General features: G+C 39.2%; 2 protein-coding genes across 14 annotated transcripts in view; one reads left to right on the forward strand and one right to left on the reverse strand.

Moving 5' to 3' along the window:
• Positions 1-3521, forward strand: part of ARFGEF1 (ADP ribosylation factor guanine nucleotide exchange factor 1) — a 150167-nt gene extending 146646 nt beyond the window's left edge. For both annotated transcript variants that reach the window (XM_045455005.1, XM_045455007.1), the window contains 2 exons: positions 448-565; positions 2062-3521. In XM_045455005.1, coding sequence (XP_045310961.1) covers positions 448-565; positions 2062-2226 — 283 coding nt within the window. In that variant the 3' untranslated portion in view covers positions 2227-3521. The remainder of the gene's footprint in view (positions 1-447; positions 566-2061) is intronic.
• Positions 3522-4933: 1412 nt separating this feature from the next.
• Positions 4934-22347, reverse strand: part of CSPP1 (centrosome and spindle pole associated protein 1) — a 153370-nt gene continuing 135956 nt past the window's right edge. For 10 of the 12 annotated variants that reach the window (XM_045455016.1, XM_045455010.1, XM_045455017.1 and 7 more), the window contains 6 exons: positions 20091-20231; positions 17731-17777; positions 13613-13676; positions 9752-9861; positions 7257-7395; positions 4934-5466 (listed from right to left, as the gene is read on the reverse strand). In XM_045455016.1, the coding sequence (XP_045310972.1) occupies positions 5255-5466; positions 7257-7395; positions 9752-9861; positions 13613-13676; positions 17731-17777; positions 20091-20231 (713 nt within the window). In that variant the 3' untranslated portion in view covers positions 4934-5254. Of the gene's footprint in view, positions 5467-6185; positions 6333-7256; positions 7396-9751; positions 9862-13612; positions 13677-17730; positions 17778-20090; positions 20232-22347 lie in introns of those variants that run through there. The other 2 variants (XR_006706600.1, XR_006706601.1) reach the window with 2 other exon arrangements.

Here is a 22347-nt window from a genome sequence, read left to right on the forward strand (position 1 = left end):
ATAGATGTTCTCAGAGACCAATTAAATACATTTTAGAATTTTAAGAGATGACTTAATCCCTATTTGCCCATTTTACTGATGAGACTCCTAAGACCCAGAGTATCTACACCTTCACAGTGAGTAAAGGGAAGAGCCACCCCAAATTTCAGCCCAAGTTTCTTGACGCCAGGCTTGGGCAGGTGCTACTGCACAGGGGCTCCGAAATTCAGTGAGACTTTGAGTAAAATGTGAATTTCCTGATAAACTACAGTGGCTTCTTATGTCTGATTTTCTTCCTAATTTGAAAAGCACACATTTATGTTGACAATCTAGTAAAGGTTGCAGACAGAATCTAACTAGTTCCTAATAGTAAAGTCCCTATCCACCTTGTCCCCGCTGGTCTTGATCTGTGAACATCCATAGCAGCAGGTACATAAGCACATGTAAAATGAGCCTTTTCTGTTACAGTGTCTGCAGTGAAGCCCTAAGTTACTTCCTTACTCTAACATCAGAAAGTCACCGGGAAGCCTGGACTAACTTACTGCTTTTGTTTCTAACTAAAGTTCTAAAGATAAGTGATAATAGGGTAAGTATGAGAGATTTTTTTTACAGCCCTGCATTTCTAGCCTGAGCAGCAGCACACTCAAGTGGGAGGCAGGGTCACAGGGTTCCAGACCCACTGCTCAGAGGTAGATCAAGCAAGGTCCAGGCCACAGTGCTGCTCTGCCCTGGGCCGCCGTGGCCCTTGTGCTCATTGGCCCTTCATTCTTCTCCCTCCTTACCCTGCTTTGTTCTCTAATTAGTGACTCTGTAGCCGATTCAGTAAGGAAGGAATCAGAATCTTTAGGACACTCTGACAAGCCACTGACTCCCCCACACTGTGCAATTTCCATCCTGACCCTTGAAGTCTCTCCTTTGGCCCCATTTTGAAAACTGCTGTTCTGCCCAACCCCTGGCTTGTACTCTGCCCCCTACCCAAGGCTATTTCTGGGCCCCAGGCCTCAGCCATTCCTTTGGCATATTTATCAGCTCCATGTGACACAGAGCCCCTAGTGAATGGGCCATAAATTCCTTTGAGAATTTGAAAGTAGAAATGAAGATAAATTAAAAATACATAACTATAAATATAAATACAGATGTCAGATTGGCAAAAATATGTATTTCACTTTTAAAACTAAACTAGCTCACATAAATGGAAGTGGGTTGCTGTGATCCCTGAATAGGTTTAAAAATGCAGTGAGGTGGCCTGAGATTTGGGCCATGGGATCCCATAGAGGCCATGCAGTGTCAGTTGGTGCCATACAGATGTTCATCCCAAGTCATATGCTCTGGTCCACATGCATTCCCATCTGCCTCCCAGGCTGGATAAAGCTTAGAGAAGTGACCTAAGGCATGAGCAGCCACGGGGCCAGGAAGGACTCCAAAGCGTAGTCCGTCTGATTCCACTACAAGCTTTCGTGCCACAGTCTGTCACACTGCTTCTTTGTCCCTCATGGGGTGTGGGGAGCAGGAGAGAGAACAGGCAGGTGACTTGTATTCAGAAATTAAAGAAGTCTAGCAAAGACCACAATTGTGGAATGTATAATCTTTGCCTGAAGAGTACATATTTTACATTGTAGTATTAGGTAGAAATTAGAAATTTCTTTAACAAGTAAGGTATTTTCCCTAAAATTAGAAATTTCTTTAACAAATAAGGTAGTTTCAATGACCCATAGCTTGTAAAAACTCAACTGTGATTCCCGCTGGTCTTAGTTTTGCTTATTATCCAGGAAAAACAATGATAAATACTAGAAGTTTACCATAAGTTCAAGGAACTATAATAGAAAATGTTTTCCAAAATAAGGGTAGGTTAAGTGAATAATGTTTGTATTAAGTCTTTTGAAGTCTTTTCTCTTTTTAAAGAGAAGTATCTCTTTCAGTTTCCATAATCAATATAGTCACTGCTTTATGCAGATGTATTTCCTCTGTCTTCACTGATTGGTGCAGGTCCCAAAGTGGTTTGACTCTAAAGGCATTTTGAGCTTCTGTGATTTGGAATGCAAGCACTACTAACCGAGAAATTCTTACCCCTTCCACCCCCAGTTTAAGGCTCACGCGTCATTCTACTACCCTCTCTTATGTGAAATTATGCAATTTGACTTGATTCCTGAACTTCGTGCTGTTCTTAGAAGATTTTTTCTGCGAATTGGAGTAGTTTTTCAGATATCACAGCCACCTGAACAGGAACTTGGAATAAACAAGCAATGATGGCAACTTGGTATTTTTCTGTTGGCGTTTACATCCCTCCGCTCTTTAAAAGGACCCAGGAGCTGAGGTTTCCTACCTGAAAAATGGTTTCTCCGAATTGCAGTGTCTGAGGGTTACTGGTAAAGATGCTCAGAACTATAACTCAAACTTGCAATGCTCCAGTCCCTATTAGTAATCTGGTGGATTCTGTTAGTCATGTTGGGCTCATGTTGAGCAGAAAGCCTCTTTCCACAGTGTCCGCTTGTGTTCATGTGTCCTTCCCTGTCCTTGGCAGCAGGGAGAGCCCCACATATGTTTGGCAGGTGTGGAAGCAAAACTTTACCCAAAGAACTATAGATGTAAAGATTTGAACTTCTGCAAGAAGTACAACTCAGGAGAGCTGTATTTTGAAGGATAAAATGTTTATAATTGGGGTTGGGGGGAGAAGAAGAAATTATTGTTCATGGTAAAAGATATTTAGCAACTATGGTATTCTTATTCTGAAGATTTTTGCACACTCAGGCTATCTGAGATACTGGTAATCATCCTTCTGTGAAAAATGTACAGAGATGCAGGTCTGTAATATAAAAATCTTAAACATTATATAGTTCTTCCTGCACTGTTTTATTTTAATTTCTTTATTTTCTTATTCATTTGCTAAATACCTATAATATTTTGTCAAATGCACTAAACATTTGGGTTGAACTTTGTCTTTTTTATTTTGTGGGGATTTTGGTTTTGCCCTTTTGAGGGGTGGGTCATTTTCAAGGTTTGACATGCCCAGAAGCTGTTGTGGCTGACACTTGTCATGATCAACAACAACAAAAAAGGTAGAAAATACTCCTACTGGCCTAACTACCTGTAATATACTTCTCTTAGGGCCTCTAAAAGATGAGCCATTAAAATAGAGTTGATCCTTCATGGATTGAAACTTGAATCACTGCAAAATGATCTAGGTTGCTGTCACTTTCTTTTTTCTTTTGGGTGGAGGGGCTTGATGTAGATTTTACTCTATGTACAGAATTTAATGTTGAATATGTTAAAATAACAAATCTGGCATGGTTTGGGGAAGTTAGATTTACTGGAAATGTATTCATACTGTGAATTGTGCTCTGATGGTTAAAAAAAAGACAAGATTGTCAAGCATTCCGTATTAACAGTGGATGTAGAAAATTTTTTCAGATGGATAAAATGTATATGGTACAGATGTAAAGTTTTCTATGTAAAAAATTCTGTACAACTTTCTGTACAATATTGATTCTCATCTGGCATATTCTAATCAGGTTATAGGTCAATAAAGTTTTTGGATTATTTCATCAGTGCAATCAAACCCTGTGTAATCCACAGCCCCATGTTTCATTGATTTCTTGTTGTTGTTAAAAGCTGAAATTAGGAATATTCTTTGCTGGAACTACAAATTCAGTGTTAATTCTGACATTTTCATTCCAGCTTTTGGCATTGGGATCCTGCCTTCTCAACCCTTAACATTTTGTGTATTAATAACCCGAAATAAGGCTATACTATCTGCTAAAAGAGCTGAAGTCCCCTTTGGGGCAATCTGCCAGGGGACATTGTGTGTCCTAGGAGTCCGTTTGAGTTGTGTGGTACAACGGCATTAAAAAAAGGGGGGGAGGGGGGGAGATAACTGTTTATACTTCTAGATAATGAGTTTTTGAACAATGCATTTATAAAAGTGCCCCCAAGACACAGCCCTCTTTAAGCCCAGCTGGATGCTAGAGCTGGGAACCAGTGGTTTATTTTATGGTACCAGGACTCTCCTTAGAGGAGACAAGAGGCTTTCGTGGTACTTTGAAATGAAGATAGGAGAGGAAAAATCTTCACAGTGAAGCAAACAATGATTAGGGTACAAAATTGAGTAAGATTTATATGCAGCTAAAATTTAAAATGGTAAAATTTCACACGAGGTAAACTTATCCAATAGTTCCAATGGAAATGTGCACGAAGTAGGATCTGGGGGTGTTCTCAGTGGTCATGGTGCTAAAACCAAAGAATTATTTCCCAAAGGTACCATTTAATGGAGTGATTAGACTCACTTATCCAAGGGTCCATGGCGGTGCAGCAAGGATTCCAGTCTCTGTCGACCCCTGGGTGTTCTTGTCTGTCTTCACCTTCTAAAACACCTTGTTTAGATTCTCAGTTCCAGTTAAGAAATTGACATTGGCAATAAAAATTTATTTCTATCAAGTAGTAAAGTCATATTAATCAGTAAATATAATGCCTTCATTCATAGAAAAATAGAGGCAGAAAGATGTGATAGTGTATGGCTTGTGGGAATGAAATCAGTTATGATTCCCATCATTTGTACTGAATCAGTAGCTATAAACAACATGGAAGTAGTTGGGGCGCCTGGGTGGCGCAGTCGGTTAAGCGTCCGACTTCAGCCAGGTCACGATCTCACGGTCCGTGAGTTCGAGCCCCGCGTCAGGCTCTGGGCTGATGGCTCAGAGCCTGGAGCCTGTTTCCGATTCTGTGTCTCCCTCTCTCTCTGCCCCTCCCCCGTTCATGCTCTGTCTCTCTCTGTCCCAAAAATAAATAAACGTTGAAAAAAAAAAAAAAAAATTTTAAACAACATGGAAGTAGCTAGCACATGTGATTCATTACCTAGCAACTGAAACAGTCACAACTACAACCAATGTATTTATTAAGCGAATCATTTTGAATCGCAAGAACAATGGCAAATGTACAAATGAGTATTCAGGTTTTGCAGTACTGTTAAGACACTTGTTTTATTCACCGTATCTTACGAGAATAATGCACATATGGTAGTTGATTCCAAGAGCTCATTACCACCTAATGTATGGCAAAATTGTGCAAAAATAATTCTATTTAATTCTACATTATATAAATTAATCATGGCCTTTTATGTACATCATATACATCATCATGGGAAAAATACACCTTATATACAGATGGAACTTGTGTAAGTAACGTTCAGGTAGTGACCAAAAGTAGCACACATATTACCAAAGGTTCAGATTTAACATTCCTTTCACCTTAAAAGGCACTGCTGGGTCCAACACAGATTTATTTAACCGTGGGCAGTAGACAGGCCCTGCCAATTGAAAATGCCTAGTTTTCCAGGAACCTGCTGCTGCTCCTGGTTCAGTTGCTCTGCCATGAATCCTTTCAGTGTTTCTGAGGTGCCTGGGCGGAGCCAGGGCTCAGTCGCTACAGAGTTTGATCCATCGTCTCCCATGTGCTTCAGCAGGTCATCAGGGTCAACCAGTGAACTTTCGTCGTCTACAGGAGGCAAGAGGGACATGACTCAGGTAACACTGGTGGCAAGGAGGTGACATGAACACAGATCTCTTGTCATCTAACCCGTTCCAGCCCCTCATTTCTCCATATTATGGTGTTCTACAGTGTTCTGTCCTGTCCAGATGCTTCATTTGAACGTTTTATTTTTGAGACAGGGAGAGACAGAGCATGAACAGGGGAGGGTCAGAGAGAGGGAGACACAGAATGTGAAACAGGCTCCAGGCTCTGAGCTGTCAGCACAGAGCCCAACGTAGGGCTCGAACTCAGGAACTGTGAGATCATGACCTGAGCCAAAGTCGGCCGCTTAACCAACTGAGCCACCCAGGCGCCCCCAGATGCTTCATTTTAGAGGTCAGGAAAAAAAAGAAAAAACGGCCAAGTGAATAAGGTGACTGACTCCATCACCCACAGGAATTCCAAAGATAGCAAAGTAGATGGCACCAGATAGGTAAGGTGTTGGTAGAAGTGTAAGCAACCTTACAAAGCTTTAAATTTAGCAAAGTTTTAGAAATAACTCCGAATCTTTTAACAATGCTATAAAGAAATAAAGTCATTTTAAGGAAAGCACCAGACAGGGGATGAAATTATTTACATTCCTGCACCTAATCTAGGAGGTTGGGGTCTTCTCCATTAGCAAGTCCCTAATTTATGGTTCATTCTTTAATTAAATGTTCAACTTCTTTATCTGGATTTTTACTTACTAGATATAATAGGAAAATCTGTCTTCCTACTCTGTGATGTCAAAATCTGTTTAAATTACATCTCCCGGTCTGTGAAGGATTAGCCCAGCAAAGGGACATGTGCAGGCAATTTAATGAGCAATCAATCCATATCGCACCAAAAAGCTCCTGTTTGAAAGGACAATGTTACAGTTTAGAAGCTGAAAACCTTCTGAAAGAGAGTCTTCAAATGCTCTATTTTCTCTCAATTATTTAAATATATTCCTATTAAATATTATCCTTACTGGTTCTAAAAGAAATTGAGGAATAGGTAATCCTCGGTACACATTAAAAGAATTGTTTTCCCACTGATCCACATTTTTTCAGGTATGATATGAAAAGTATGGCTCCATCAATTTATATCACCTGGACTGCTGCCAACTGTATGAGTGTAGTTTTAAATTAATAAAGTGTTAAAGGTAGGAAAATTGCTATTAGAAAATTATTGGATGTAGGTTTACAGACTAACAGGAATTGTCCCAAAAGACCACTCTGCTATTTGCTAAAACTAATAGAGGGAGGTCAGTAGCTGCCTAAGGAACCATCCTGCCTGCCTGTGCTTGGTGAACACGCTTTAACTTGCTGATCACCAAAGTGATGAGACAGTGAAGCTCCTAATGGAAACACTGGCTTCTAAAAAGAAGCATCTATGGCATCAAAAGGCAAGCAAAAAAAGTAAAAAAAAAAAAAAAAATTGTGAAGTTAATTTCTAACAATCTCTAACTTCAATAAGGGAGGTGAGATAATGAAACTAATACATTTTCCCTGGTGAAAGCAAAGCCTAGATAACATTTAGTAAAAACTTCATCCGTTTAGAATCCACTAAAAAAAAAAAAAGTACCCTCTCTGGTAGAAAGAATCTGATGCAAAATTGATCCTAAGTCGAGGTTTTCCTGGATGGTATCTGTGGTTCTAGTCCTTACAATTCAAAGGGGTTTCAGAATTCCTTCCTCTATCCCCTGACCCCAGCCATCAGTGAAAACTCCCACGGAAACAGGTTTCAGTTCTTACAGAATGTGCTATGTATATAGTCTATTAAGCTTGGCCATTTACCTGTATTAATCGGTTTATTCTGAAATTCATTCAGTCTTCGCATCCGTTCTTCATTTCTCATTCTAAGCTGATCGATATTTATACTGGACACAGATTTCAAAGAGAGACCATCTGGTGGTACATTAGGATGACCATTATCCTGTAAGTAGAAAATAGAATTTCAGAAACAATCATTAGTTAACATAAAATGTTAATACATCAGTGAATCTAAAAATACTCTTGCCCCTAATAAGTGTACAGTGTGATGAACAACATAAAACAAATGGAAATCTGTAGCATTTATATTCTACCTCCTGGTTTTTATATTCATGCAGGCTCAGATGAAGGTACAGCATTTGTGATTATATTTAAATGCCATCAGGCTGGGGTGAAAGCGGGGAATTGTAAGACCCAAAAGGTAAAAAATTGAAGTAACAGGGTAAGAATCAGTTGAGCTACAGTAATCAAGACACAGTGGTAATGGCATAAAGACAGACCTACAGATCAATGAAATATGAGAGTTCTGGGAATAAACCTTTACCTTTATGGAGAAAAGAGCCAACAAATATTGGAACAACTGGATTGTTCACATACAAAAAAATGAATTTGGAACCCAAACCTCACATCAATTGCAAAAGTTAACACAGAGTGGATCACTGACTTAAATTTAAGAGCAAAAGCTATAGGGGTGCCTGGGTGGCTCAGTAGGTTAAGCATCTGGCTCTTGGTTTCGAGCCCCATATCGGGCTCTGTGCTGGTAGTGCTGAGTCTGCTTGGGATTTGATCTCTCCCTCTCTCTTTGCCCCTCCCCCACTCACACTGTCTCTGTCTCTCTCAAAGTAAATAAATTAAAAAAAAAAAATGCAAAAGCTGTAAAATTCCTTAGAAGAAAACACAGAAGTAATTTTCATGATAACTGGGTTAGGTAATGGTTTCTTAGATAAAATACCAAAAGTACAAGCAATAGAAGACTGCTAAATTGGACCTCGTCAAGATTAAAAGCTTCTCTATTTTAATAGACACCATCAAGAAAGTAAAAAAAAGCCACAAAATTAAAGAAAAATCTGCAGATCATATTTCTAGTAAAGGACTTGTGTCTAGACATATAAAGAACTTACAAAACAACAGACAACCTGATTAGAAAATGGACAAAGGATTTGCATAGACATATTTTCAAAGATCCACCAATGGCTAAGAAGCACATGAAAATATACTGAACATCTTGGGGAAATACAAATCAAACCCACAATGATATATTGCTTCGTCACACTCACTAGGATGACTATAATAAAAGAGACAGTAACAAGTGGTGGCCGTGATACCGAACACCTGGCTTCCCTTCATATACTGCTGCTAGGAGTATAAAATGGTATAGCCACTTTGGAAAACAGTCTGGCAGTTCCTCAAAATGTTGGCCACAGTGAACTCTATAACCCAACAATTCAATTCCTAGGTGTTTATGCAACAGAATACAAAAGCATTAAAAAACTTGTACACATGGGGCACCTGAGTGGCTCAGTCAAGTGAGTGTCTGACTCTTGCTTTCGGCTCAGGTCATTATCTCACAGTTTGTGGGTTCAAGCCCCATGTTGGGCTCTGTGCTAACCGCGTGGAGCCTGTTCTGGTTTCTCTCTCTTTGCCCCTCCCCTGTTTGCTCGCTCACTCTCTTTCTAAATAAGCTTAAAAATTTTTTAAAACTGAACACAAATGTTTTAAAAGCAGTATTCCTAACAGACAAAAAATGGAAAAAACACAAATGTCCATCAAATGTTGGATAAATGAAAAAAAATGGAATATCCATACAAAGAAGTATTCAACAATAAAAAGGAGGCAAGTACTGACATGCTGAAACTTCAAAGAAAAGTCAGACACAAATGACCAGATCTCATTTCTGTGTATCCAGAAAAGGCAACTCTATAGAAACAGAAAGTAAATTAACGGTTGCTGGGGAAACAAATTTAAGAAACTGCCCAAAGTTGTCTACTCAACAAAGTACATATCTCGACAATGTCACAAAGGCTTTTTACTAGCTACACTGTAAAAACATTTACAAACATCCTATGAGAAGAATATGGGCTGAATATCAGTCTTCCTGTCTAATGTGACCTTGGGCAAGTTATCTGACCAAAATAGAAGAAACCTATACAGTACATGCCTAAAAAGATACAGCAGATTTTTCAATAAATGTTTATCAGTTGCTTCTTGTACATTCTCTGAAATCTAAATACTCCGCAAAGGAGAAAGAGGAAGATTAGGGTGTGGAATGAACATTACTGAACATTCTGTGCCAGCACTACTAGACTTGTACTCACACGGAGAGACAGAAAAATACTACCTCAAAGAAGCCAAGGTACCAGAGTTCAATGACCTGCCTAAGGTCAGCCAACTATTTGGTGGTAAAGCCTAGATACAGACCTAGGGCTATCTCTTCCAGAACAAGTGCTCATTCTTTACTGGACCACACGTCTCACTCCTAAACTGAAAAGGGAAAAAAATGAAAGACATTTCATACATACAAAGTCCAGTCCTTTCAATTTGTTCCTCCTGCGCTCCCTTGCAGAGGGCAGCTGTGACTGTGGAGGGAGGGGGTCATCTTCAATGGCAGGATATGTTTCACCATAAGCACCTAGGAGGACCACACAAAAAGAAGTCTTAAACATGCACCATTTCACATCTTTTTACTCAGAGCTAAACCAAGACTCTCTTTTTTTAATAGCTGTAAGATATTATTTACATATAATAAAATTCAGCTACCATAAATGTACATAGTTCAATAACTTTTCTAGAATTGTGCAGTCATCACTACCACCCAGTTTTAGAACATGGCTGTCACCTCAAAAAAGTTCCCTTTGCTTGCAGGCAATCACAACTCCCACCTGCCCAGCCCCGTGTAAACATTAATCTGCTTTCAATCTCAGGAGATTTACCTTTCCTGAGATTCCATATAAATGGAATTATACAATGTAATATTTTGTGTCTTCCACTTAGCATAATGTGTTTGAGGTTCTTCTGCATTGTACCATGTATCAATTCATTCTTGCTGAATAACTGCTCCATCATATGGATACGTCACATTTTATCTATGCATTTACCAGCTGATAGACATTTGAACTGTTTCTAGTTGGTGATTATTAATACTGCTATGAACATTCATGTGCGTGTCTTTGTGGCCATACATTTTCATTTCTTTGGGGGCATATTCCTAGGAGTTAAATGCTCGATATTACATGGAACTTAATGTTTAGCATTCTGAGTAACTGCCAAACCATTTTCAGAAGTGGTTCTACCATTTCACATAGTAAGAAGGTTCTAGTTTCTTCATATCCTCACCAACACTTGGTATTGTATTTTTAATTACAGTCTTTCTAGTGACCATGGAGGTAAAGAGCTTATAACATTTAGAATTTTTTCCCCAACTCCTTATTAAAAAAAAAAAAAAATTAAAACCTGAAGGAAAGTTGTAAATATAATATAACAAATACCTAAAATCACCATTTCTTATTTTTCCTCATTTCTATTTGAGGGGGAGGGTGTTGTTGCTGGTTTTTGCTGAACCAGTAAGTTGCAGGTATCATGACACTTCATCCCCACATACTTGAGCACATACTATCTAAGAACAAGGACTGTCTCCTACATTAAGCCTACAATTCCACTATCACACTCAGGAAATTTAACATTGATACGATACTATCATTTATCCCTATAAGTGATACTCAAATTTCTGATATTTAAAATGTACTGGGTTTTTTGTTGTTGTTGTTGTTCTTTTTTTAAGGCAGCAATAGCTACATTTTATTTAATACGATGTGGTTTCCTAAAACTCCAAAAATAAAGTTTTCTGACTTCGGGGCACCTGGGTGGCACAGTCAGATGAGCATCCAACTTCAGCTCAGGTCATGATCTCATGGATCGTGAGTTCGAGCCCCACATTGGGCTCTGTGCTGACAGCTCAGAGCCTGGAACCTGCTTCAGATTCTGTGTCCCTCCCCACCTCACCCATCCCCTGTTCCTCCCTCACTCACACTCTGTCTCTCTCTCTCAAAAATAAACATTAAAAAATTTTTTAATAAAAAAAAAAATAAAGTTTTCTGACTTCTATATATACCCCACCACTAATTCATTTGCTTTATTTAAAATATATATACTATTTTTTTACAAGAACTTTAAGTTCAGTAAAATGGAGTAGAAAATAGAGAATTCCTATATACCCCTGTCCACACACACATAGCTTACCTATCAACAACCTCCACTAGAATGGTATATTTGTTGAAATCAATGAGCCTGCACTGATGCATTATCACCCAATATCCAGAATTTACATTAGGCTTCACTCTTGGTGTTGTACATTACATAGGTTTTGACCTGTATCCACAATGACAGTATCCTACAGAACAGCTTCATTGCCCTAAAACTCTTCGGTGTACCACCTATTCATTCCTCCCTCTACTGTAACCCTTGGCAACTGTTGATTTCTTTACTGCCTCCATAGTTTTGTATTTTCCAGATGGTCATATAGTTGGAATCATACAGTATGTAGCCTATTCAGATTGGCTTTTTTCACTGTGAAGCATTCAAGGATCCTCTGTCTTTCCAAGGTTTCATAACACATTCCTTTTTAGCACTAATATTGCATTGTCTGGACGTACCAGAGTATATTTATCCGTTTACCTTCTGAAAACCATCTTGTTTGCTTCCTGGTCTTGGCAATTACTGATAAAACTGCTGTAAGTATCTTGGTGAGGATTTTTGTATGGACACAAGTTTCAACTCCTTTGGGTAAATACTAAGGAATATAAGTGCTGCATTGAAAGGTAAGGAGTATGTTTGGTTTCCTAAGAAACACCCAAAGTGGCTGTACCATTTTACATTCCCATCAGCTGTGAGAGTTCCTGTGGATTTTGACCATTCTAATAGTTGTATCTCGTTAATTTACATTTCCCTAAAGACATATTTTCAAGGGCCTATTTGGCATCTGTGAGTCTTTAGTGAAATGTCTGTTTGTATCTTTCACCCATCTTTTACTTCTTTCTTATTGTTGGGTTTTCAGAATTCTTTGTACGTTTTGGCTAACAGTCCTTTATCAGATAAGTCTTTTGCCAAGTATTTTCTCCTAGTCTGGGCTTGTCTTCTCATTCTCTTGCGATGGTCTTTTACAGAGCATTAGTATTTAATGAAGTCTAGTTTATCCAATTTCTCTCTCTCATGGCTTATGCCTGGTGTTGTATCTAAAAGTCATCACTATACCCAAGTTCTTCTAGGTTTTCTCCTCTACTATCTTCTAGGAGTTTTATAACTTTACATTTTACATTTGGGTCTATGGTCCATTTTGAGTTGATTTTTGTGAAGAGTGTAAGGTCTGTGTCTAGATTCATTTTTTTGCATGTAGATGTCCAGTTGTTCTGCAGCATTTATTGAAAAGACCATCTTTTATCCATTGCAACTACCTTTGCTCTTTTCAGTTGACTATACTTGTTTGGGTCTATTTCTAGACTCTATTCCGTTCAAATGATCTATCTGTATATTCTTTTACCAATACCATCCCATCTTGATTACTGTAACTTTATAGTAAGTCTTGAGGTCAGGTAGTGTCAGTCCTCATCTTTGTCCTCTTTCCATATGGTGCTGGCTATTCTGGGTCTTTTGCCCCTCCATATAAACTTTAGAATCAGTTTGTTGATATCCATAAATTTTGATTGGGATTGCACTGAATTTGTAGATCAAGTTGGGAAGAACCACGGTCCTAAACCATATTGAGTTTCCCAATCCATGAAATAGATATTTCTATTTTATTTCATTAAGAGTTTTATAGTTGTTTTCATTAAACAAAACAAACTTAAAAAAATACTAAGTATATATTTTTAGGGCTTTTTAAAATTGAAAGATTCACGTACAGTTTTAAGAAATGGTAGAGGTCCTTTATACACTTTGCCCAGTTCCTCCCAGTGGTACTGTTTTGCAAAACAAGAGCAATAGTCTCACACCCAGGATAATGATACTGATAAAACACAACTTGATACTGATCTCTTAGTAGCAGTCCATAGTATGAAGGTACTGCAGTTTAACTACTCACCTGTTGAAGGAAATCTGAGCTGAGTCCAGCTTTGGCTATTAGAAGTAAAGCTGTTATGAAAATTCATGTACAGGGATTTGTGAGAACCATTTCTATGACTTCTAAAGTTCATTTTAGTTATAAAGTTTTGAAGATTAGAGTTTTTAAGATTAATTTGATAATTATTAAGTTAGTAAAACAGAATATTCACTTTTTACCACCTTGGAAAACAAAGAGTAAAGTAGTGATTTTGTAAATATGGAAAAAAGTACTTAAATATAATGTTTAAGATTTAAATAACTAGATCCGTTAAAATAAATATACTCACCAATAAAAGCACTATCAGATTCCAGTAATGAAGTTTTCAAAAAATCATCAGCGTGCTCTCTAAGCTAAAAGAATCATACATTAACAACTTTTATTAGTATTGTATGGAAAAATAACAAACTTGTACCAAGAGGCACATGTCTCCACACTGTTCCCAAAATTAGCAAAAAAGGATGGCTGCTTCTTTCCTACACCACATTCCAATGCCCCCCAAATACAAGAAAGGCCCTTTTTTATAATTTTTTTTTAAGTTTATTTATTTTTGAGAGATTGAGCATGCACATGAGTTGGGGAGAGGAGGAAAGAGAATCCAGATCAAGAATCAAGCCAAAATTGACAGCTGGATGCTTAACCGACTGAGCCACCCAGAGGTCTACCCCAGGAAAGGGGGCATCTACTGAGGTTCACAATTAAAATTAAAAGGTCTTTAAACACCGCCAAGACTCACTCATTCTTTCAATAAATCTGTGTAGTGCACTATTTCCTCCATGCCAGGAACAAAGATGAGTAAGACTTTCTGCTGTGGAGTGGATCACAGTGCCATGGGGGACAGAGAGGAGCACGCCCCCAGACAAGGAAAGCCCTGTGTGACAGCAGTTGTCACACAGGTATAGCACAGATGTAGAGAGAACAGAAGAGTAGGAAACAAAATAACACTATGACTGGGCTTGTAATGAGCTCTCAAATAAGGGATTAACAGATTTACATACAGAGAATAATATCACCTTAGATGCTAGAAGGAGCCTAAAGTCACCTGACACCACCTCCCCACCAGATTTTTAGGATGTGCTAGAATGCACCACCAAAGAGCTATTATCCATTAATTTCTAAATACATTCCACTGATACACAGCATTGATTATCACAAAGTTCTTCTCTTTCACTCAATTCTTCCATATACTGCATTTAACTTTCCTTTTTAACACCTATTGATTCTGCTTTTGCTTTTTAGCATGAAAATAACAGCATCTAATATTTACCAAATGGTCTGGAGCAGGTGTCCCTAGCATGGCATACTTATCACCACACCTCTCTGTTCTTCATCACAGCCCTTCACATAACTGAAAAGTGATCCAAGTCCACCCAAGCTCTATCTTCTCCATGACAACCTGCCCCACTTTCATTTGTGTTTCCTATATAATCCAGTTTCTAGGAAGATGAGGAGCCCAAAATTTATTAGCTTTTTGGTAACAGCCATGATAAACTGTTGGCTTATGCTAAGTTTCTACTCAGCAAAATACAGTGTTACTAATCCAGGGGTTTTTTTTAATTTTTTTTTTTTTTAATTTCTTTATTTCTGAGAGAGAGAGCATGAGCGGGGAGGAGCAGAGAGAGGGGGAGACACAGAATCCAAAGCAGGCTCCGGGCTCTGAGCTAGCAGCACAGAGCCTGACGTGGGGCTCAAACTCACGGACTGCAAGTTCATGATCTGAGCTGAAGTCGGCCGCTTAACTGACTGAGCCACCCAGGTGCCCCACTAATCCAGGATTTTAATCAAAATCCCAGCTGTTAAATTTCGATATCTTTTCACTGAGAAATGTGGCTGCCACACACAGAGAAACCTACCGACCTACAGAATCTTCAGGAATAGGTGTGGTGCGGGGACAAAGAGGAGCTCTTGAGACCACCTTGGTTTCAGATCTGGGCTTTGCAGCTTACTGACTGCGTGGCCATGTGCTAGCAGTTTCCTCATATGTCAAATAGGGATAAGCACACCTTGTTGTGAACTTTAGAGAAATAAATGTCAAGTATCTGGAACAGGTAAGCAGTGGTCACGCTGTAAATGGTAGCTATTAGCAACATCATTATCAGTTCAAAACTAAGTACCAACAGCTACCAACTGGAACCCTGGGCTACTAAAACAGCCTACCTGAGCCTTATCTTTATAATCTGAAAATGGGGGCAATACTGTTTCTGCCATTCATGGGTGTGAAGATTAAATTTCTTTCCAACCCCAATCTTTTCCCCTGAACTTATCTGTCTGCTACTTGCCAGTTCCAACTGTTTGTCTAATAGGCATCTCAAAACTTACCATGTCTAAAACTAAGTTCCTAAATCTCTCCCCCACAAATGTGTTTCTTCTGCTTCCCTACTGCTATAAACGTCAACTCCCAACCAGAACCCTTGACTCCACCTTTGATTCCCCATACTCTACAACCAATATGTCAAAATCCTTTCAGGTCTCCTTTCAAAATAAATCCAAACACTTCTGGGGTGCCTGGATGGCTCAGTTGGTTAAGTGTCCAATCTTAATTTCAGCTCAGGTCATGGTCTCACGGTTTGTAAGCTGGAACCCCGCGTCAGCCTCTGCACTAACAGCAAGGAGACTGCTTAGGATTCTCTCTCTCTCTCCCTCTCTGCTCCTCCTCTGCATGCATGCGCGCTCTCTCTCTCTCTAAATAAACATACATACATACATAAATTCGGCCACTTCTGACCACTTCCACTACCCCTACCCCAGGCTAAATCACTTAGATTATAGCAGTAGCCATGTGTCACTACTCTGCTCTAAAACTCTGGAAGCTTCTCAACACGTGCACAATGTAAAAGGCAAAACCCTGTGATGGGTTTGGAGGCTCTGCAGTCCAGCCCATCACCTCTCTACCCACTCTGCTCATGGCTCTCCAGCCTCCCCAGCCTGGTCACTGCTTCCTGTATGCACCAAGCCTACTCTTGCCCAGGGCCACTGCCTAGAAGCTGCTTCCTCCAGATGTGTCCCCTGCTAATTCACACAGCCACCTCCTTGATGTCCTTATTTGAATATTACCTCCTCCATGAGGCCTTTCATGCCCACTGTATTTCACATTATAAACCCTCTTTTTATTTTAATGTTTTATTTATTTTTGAGAGAGACTAGAGAGAGAGAGACGAGAGAGAGAACGTGAGCAGGGGAGGGGCAGAGAGAGAGGGAGACACAGAATTTGAAGCAGACTCCAGCCTCCGAGCTGTCGGCACAGAGCCTGACGTGGAGCTTGAACTCATGAACTACGAGATCATGACCTGAGCCAAAGTTGGACACCTAACTGAGCCACCCAGGTGCCCCCCAACATTGTAAACTCTCTTACCCCAGGACACCCAGCACCTTTCCAGGCTATTATTTTCTCCAGAGCCCCACAATCTAACATACTATATATTTATTTATTGTCTCTCCCTCTTAACAGAAAGCTAGCCCTCAGAGGGCAGGGATTTTTCTTCATTCCTATGCCCCCAGCACCTAGCACCGTCTATCTGCTCCACAGTAAGTATTCAATACATATTTGTTGCATGAAAGCAGCTCATCCCTTCTCTTAAGTGTTTACTTGAGAGAGAGAACACATGTACACACATGCATGAGGGGCAGAGAGAGAGAGAGGGAGAAAGAGGATCCCAAGCAGGCTCCACACTGTCAGCACAGAGCCCAATTCAGGGCTTGATCTCAGGAACCTGAGCCACAATCCAGAGTCAGATGCTTAACAAACTGAGCTGCCCAGGGGCCCCTCATTCCTTCCCTTTATTCAGTCTCTGCACAGATTTCACCTCCTCACGATAAGAGTAACACCCTTACCTTGCTTTATTTCTTAATAGGCCTCACCAATATTTATATAATAAACTCCTACTTCCACTGCTGCTCATACTGACAGCAAACACGCTGCACTTATTATGGGCCAGGCTCTATGCTAAAGGCTTTTTTAATACATTATCTCACTTAATCCCCACAACAACCCAAACTATTTTTCATTTATTTAATCAACATTTATATAGAAATTACATGACAGGCCTATCTCTAAGTGCCTTGCAAATAATAATTTACTTATAGCCACCCTCAGAGGTAATACTATCCTATTTTACAGATCAGGAAGCTAAGGCACAGAAAGATTAAATATCTTGCCTGAAGTCACACAATTAAAAACAGACCATCTTGAAGAGCCTAGATCCAATGCCACAATATACTTTGTATAACAATACATTTTCTATGTATTATACTAATATATCTCTACTACCCACTACATGGATGAGACAATATTTAAATTCTTTCTTAATTCAATATTCAAAACTGGATTACTCACCATATTTCTAAAAATTTTTTATCCCCCAAAAACTAACCTGAAAAATTGTGGTAAAAAAATAAGTGGTTTCTTACCATTCTGTGGTCCCGTACTTTAGCACTTGGGATAGCATCCAAGTCAACTACAATTAATGAAGAAAAAAAGTTAGAAAACATTTTAAAATAAAAATTTTTAGGGGCACCTGGGTGGCTCAGTTAGTTGAGCATCTGACTTGAGCTCAGGTCATTATCTCACATCTTGGCATGAGTTCGGGCCCTGTGTCAGACTCTGTGCTGACAGCTCGGAGCCTGAAGCCTGCTTCAGATTCTGTCTCTCTCTGCCCTTCCCCAGCTAGCATGCTCTCTCTCTCTCAAAAATATATGAACATTAAAAACAGATTTTCTAAAATAAAATTAAAAAAAAATTTTTAGAATATCTTTTGTAACTAGCTAGTGCTCTATTAGAAATTCTTTTTCAACTATCACATTTTACAATGTTAAGATATTACTTATTAATAAATATAACTAAGCATCCATTTTAATTGAATAAAATTCTTCCATTCACATTAATGAATAGAAACAGTAAAATCACTGTGAACTTGAAACTGATGCCTACAGAAAGAGAAAATAATGCAGAATTCTTCACCATCTTCTTTCATACTTCCACAATCTGTGTAGAAATTTGCTGAGTGGAGTTAAACACAGGCCCCTCACATGAACTGAAGGAGGCTAGTTCAGCTCTAGGTACCTGGTTCCAGGGGCAAATATTCTGGATCATGTATACCAAAGGTCCCTCTTTGATCTGACCAGTGTTCCTATGTGTTCCTCTGAATAGTGCATTTTGTCCTTTAGAACCTGCCATTGGGAATAAATACTCTACCAATGAATGACAGCCTGTATTCCTTCTTAGAATTTTTTTTTTTAATATTTATTTTGAGAAAGAGAGGGAGAGAGCAGGGTAGGGGCAGAGAAAGAGAGAGGGAGAAAGAGAGATTACCAACCAGGCCCCATGCTATCAGTACGGAGCCCGGCGTAGGGCTTGCCCTCACAAACCATGAGATCATGACCTGAGCCGAAAATCCAAGAATCAGATACTTAACCAACTGAGCCACCCAGGCTCTTAGAATATTTTATACCATGTTTGTGACTGTTTTATAGTTAAACCATATTTTTATCAATTAAGTCATCATACTGTTTGTTGGAAGGTGGCAGATGGTTGCTATGGAAAATGGATACCCAGAGCGCAAAAACACATCTGAATCTACCTGGGGACTATTTTGGGGTTAATCAGCCTAATTTGCCAAGATCACACCAGATCAGATCATCAGCTGGAATTCCTAAGCGAAAATTCCACCAAAATGCTTGTAAAGGTTGAACAATGTATTTGCTTTTCTCTTCTCTGATGGCATGCCTAGTATTTATCATAGAATTTGAGTTACTCTGCCATCAAAGGGTGATCTATGAGACCATTGTGAAAAATTCTGTACAAGATAGAGGAAAGACTTTCCCTATATCAATCTTTATCAAAGTCTTGATCTAGGCCTAAAGTGGTATACCCCTTACTCCTGTGATACTGTCTCATGGTCAAAAAAAGGTTCCTCAGATCCTGCAGGCCAGATCAACCTGCCAAGTTAGGGTCTTAAATTTTCCTAAAAATAACTGGTAGGACCATGTCTTCTCATTCTTGTTACCAGACTATTGCGTTTGTACAACTCATTTTCTATGGCCACTCTCAGTGGCCTGAAGGCTGGCAAAGCTGGTGAAATATGTGTGAGGGTCACTGGATCAACAGGGAGCACAGATACTGAGGCAGCTGCTCCACTCTGCTACCAGATGCTCCCCCACCCCTAGTTCCACACTCCCAAGGGATCCTTGATTTCTCCTTTGCAGCATTCATCACACTTAATGCTTATTTAGCAGCTAATGTCTCCCCCAAAGTATAAGCTCCTAGAGAGCAGTAGCATTATTTCCTTCATCACCACATCCCCTGGATATATGTATTTGTGCTTACGGTAGTCACTTAGTAAGTATCTGCTGACTGGCTGATTATACAAAAACATGTTCACAGCCCAGTCTGGTGCTGTACAAACTTTATGTCGTATCAAAACCTGGCAGACACGCATGATAAAGAAATGCCCCAGCATTCCTTCCCTTGGTTCCTACTTCTTGCTGCAGATGTCACCTGACCTAGCCAAGGTGCTCAATTTTCCTCATTACAGTGAATGGCTGGGCCCTTCTCATACATGGATAACATACCTCAGCCACACCAATCAGAGCCCTCCCTGGGACCTGTATTTTTCTGGGACTATACGCCACAAGAGCCATGTGAGCATAGAGCCGCCAGTGGAGGGAAATTGCCTGGAACTGAAATTAATACCAGAGAGAGAAAAAAGCCAATAACAACAACAAAAAACAACTCACTGATACTATTTGAGATAGTAATGATTATTTCTTACCTTCAGCACCTTCCTGCATCTTTATTCTATTCAGTTTCTTCTGCTGTTCTCTTAGCAGGGCTTGCTGCTGAATCTCTAAGGTGTGGTGATCTCTTGGAGGATCCGGGTACATAAATTTCAGATCAATTCGTGTTTCTGAATCTAGTACAAAAATATACAGCTAAGTTCAATCTTGTTTCCAAAGGAAATTTTATTAAACTTCACTATAAACATATGAATAACCTAATTTCAAAATCAAAGAATATAAATAATAAAATTTCACTAAAGTCAAAAGATACTAAAATTATCATAAAACTAAAGAACATGAAATTAATATTCTTTAAATAGGTGCCCTTTCACAAACTTACCAACATTATAAGGAAACCCTCACCAGAACAAGCACTAACTTATTAGGCATTCTCCTACCATCCCACTCCCGAAGATACCCCCCACCCCAAACACATAGCTAGGCAACTATGTCCAAGCAGTCAGTCACATGGCTATAACTCAGGCAGCCATGAAACACTGTAATCACAGCCAATCCCTAAAATATACTGAAAAAATGAAAATATAATGTTACTGTCCAATTAAAATTTTAACCCTTGCAAGTATCATGCAAAAAGCAAGACAAACGTAGACTGGCTGGAACTTTAGGAGAGAGATGTCATTAGTGGAGGAAATGACAGTCTAAGAATTCCCCTATGCCACAATTCAAGAATATCAATTGATCAGAACGAAAATGTTAAACCTTAATTTTTAAATGTTGAGAACAAAAATATACTACATACATTAAAAAGCCCTGAAACTATTATTCCCTTTGATCTACTAATTATACTTCTGGGATAGAATTTAAAGAATTGATCCTAAATATATAAAAAGCTTTATGAACAGAAGTTACCAAAATTATCAAAATAATGTAACAGTATAACATAAAAAATGGGAACTATGTTGAATACCTAAGAATTAGAAAATGATTAAGGACAAAGTTAACAGAAGAGACTGGACACATGAACTTGGATTGGATAGACCCTGACTTTGCCACTTTCAGACTCTGTTCCCTCTCTGTAAAAACAAGAGATATCAACAACTGAGTCACATGATGAACAAGGACTCAATGTGGAAATAACATAGGGAAAATGAGTGGCTCAATTTGTGGCGTAAACCTTTTTTGTTCTCATGATCTCATGATCTTTGAGGACCCCTAAGAGCTTTTATCTAAGTCTCTCACATACACAAACTTTATTAGAAATTAAACTAAAAAAAAAAATTTAAAAATAAGAACACACAAACACACTGTAGTATTAGCATCAGAGCAATGAAGTTATCAGATGCTGTGTAACCTCCAGAAAACCTGTATACACACGTGAGAACAAAAATAAAAAAGACAAATAATGTCTTAATTTATAATAAAAAGGTTTTTTTTAATGTTTATTTATATTTGAGAGAGAGAGAGAGAGAGACAGAGCGCAAGCAGCGGAGGGGCAGAGAGAGGGAGACAGAATCTGAAGCAGGTTCCAGGCTCCGAGGTGTCAGCACAGAGCTCAACACAAGGCTTGAATTCATGAGCCATGAGATCATGACCTGAGCCGAAGTTGGACACTTAACCAACTGAGCCACCCATGTGCCCTGAATAAAAACAGTTTTGACCTCATAGATCCCCTGACCAAATTCTTGAGATGCACTGGCTTGTTTTTTTCCAAACATTTATTTATTTTTGAGAGACAGAGAGAGAGCACAAGCAGGTGGAGAGGCAGAAAGAGAGGGGGACACAGAATCTGAAGCAGGCTCCAGACTCTGAGCTGTCAGCACAGAGCTTGATGCAGGGCTTGAACTCACCAACTGTGAGATCATGACCTGAGCCTAAGTAAGACACTTAACTGACTGAAACACCCAGGCACACCAATAATTTTTTTTAATGTTTATTTTTGAGAGAGAGAGAGCTTACCTACATGCAAGCAGAGGAGGGGCAGAAAGAGAGGGAGACACAGAATCCAAAGCAGGTTCTGTGCCGGGGCTCTAACCCATGAACCGTGAGATCATGACCTGAGCAAAAGTTGGATACTCCACTGACAGGCACCAAGGTGCCCTGAGACCCACTGGGCTTAATACAATTCCTGCATACAGTAAATTATCAACAAATAGTAGAATTAAAAAAAGCTACAGTATATGTAAATGATGACACTTGTAAGTATAAATGAAAAACAAAAGGAAAAATTAACACTTAGATCTTATTTTTACCCTTTTTGCTTTAATTAGGCTCAGAAAGAAGACTTGAAAT

The sequence above is a fragment of the Leopardus geoffroyi genome, chromosome C3 (genome assembly GCF_018350155.1).
Source record: "Leopardus geoffroyi isolate Oge1 chromosome C3, O.geoffroyi_Oge1_pat1.0, whole genome shotgun sequence".
In the NCBI taxonomy this organism is placed as follows: Eukaryota; Metazoa; Chordata; class Mammalia; order Carnivora; family Felidae; genus Leopardus; species Leopardus geoffroyi.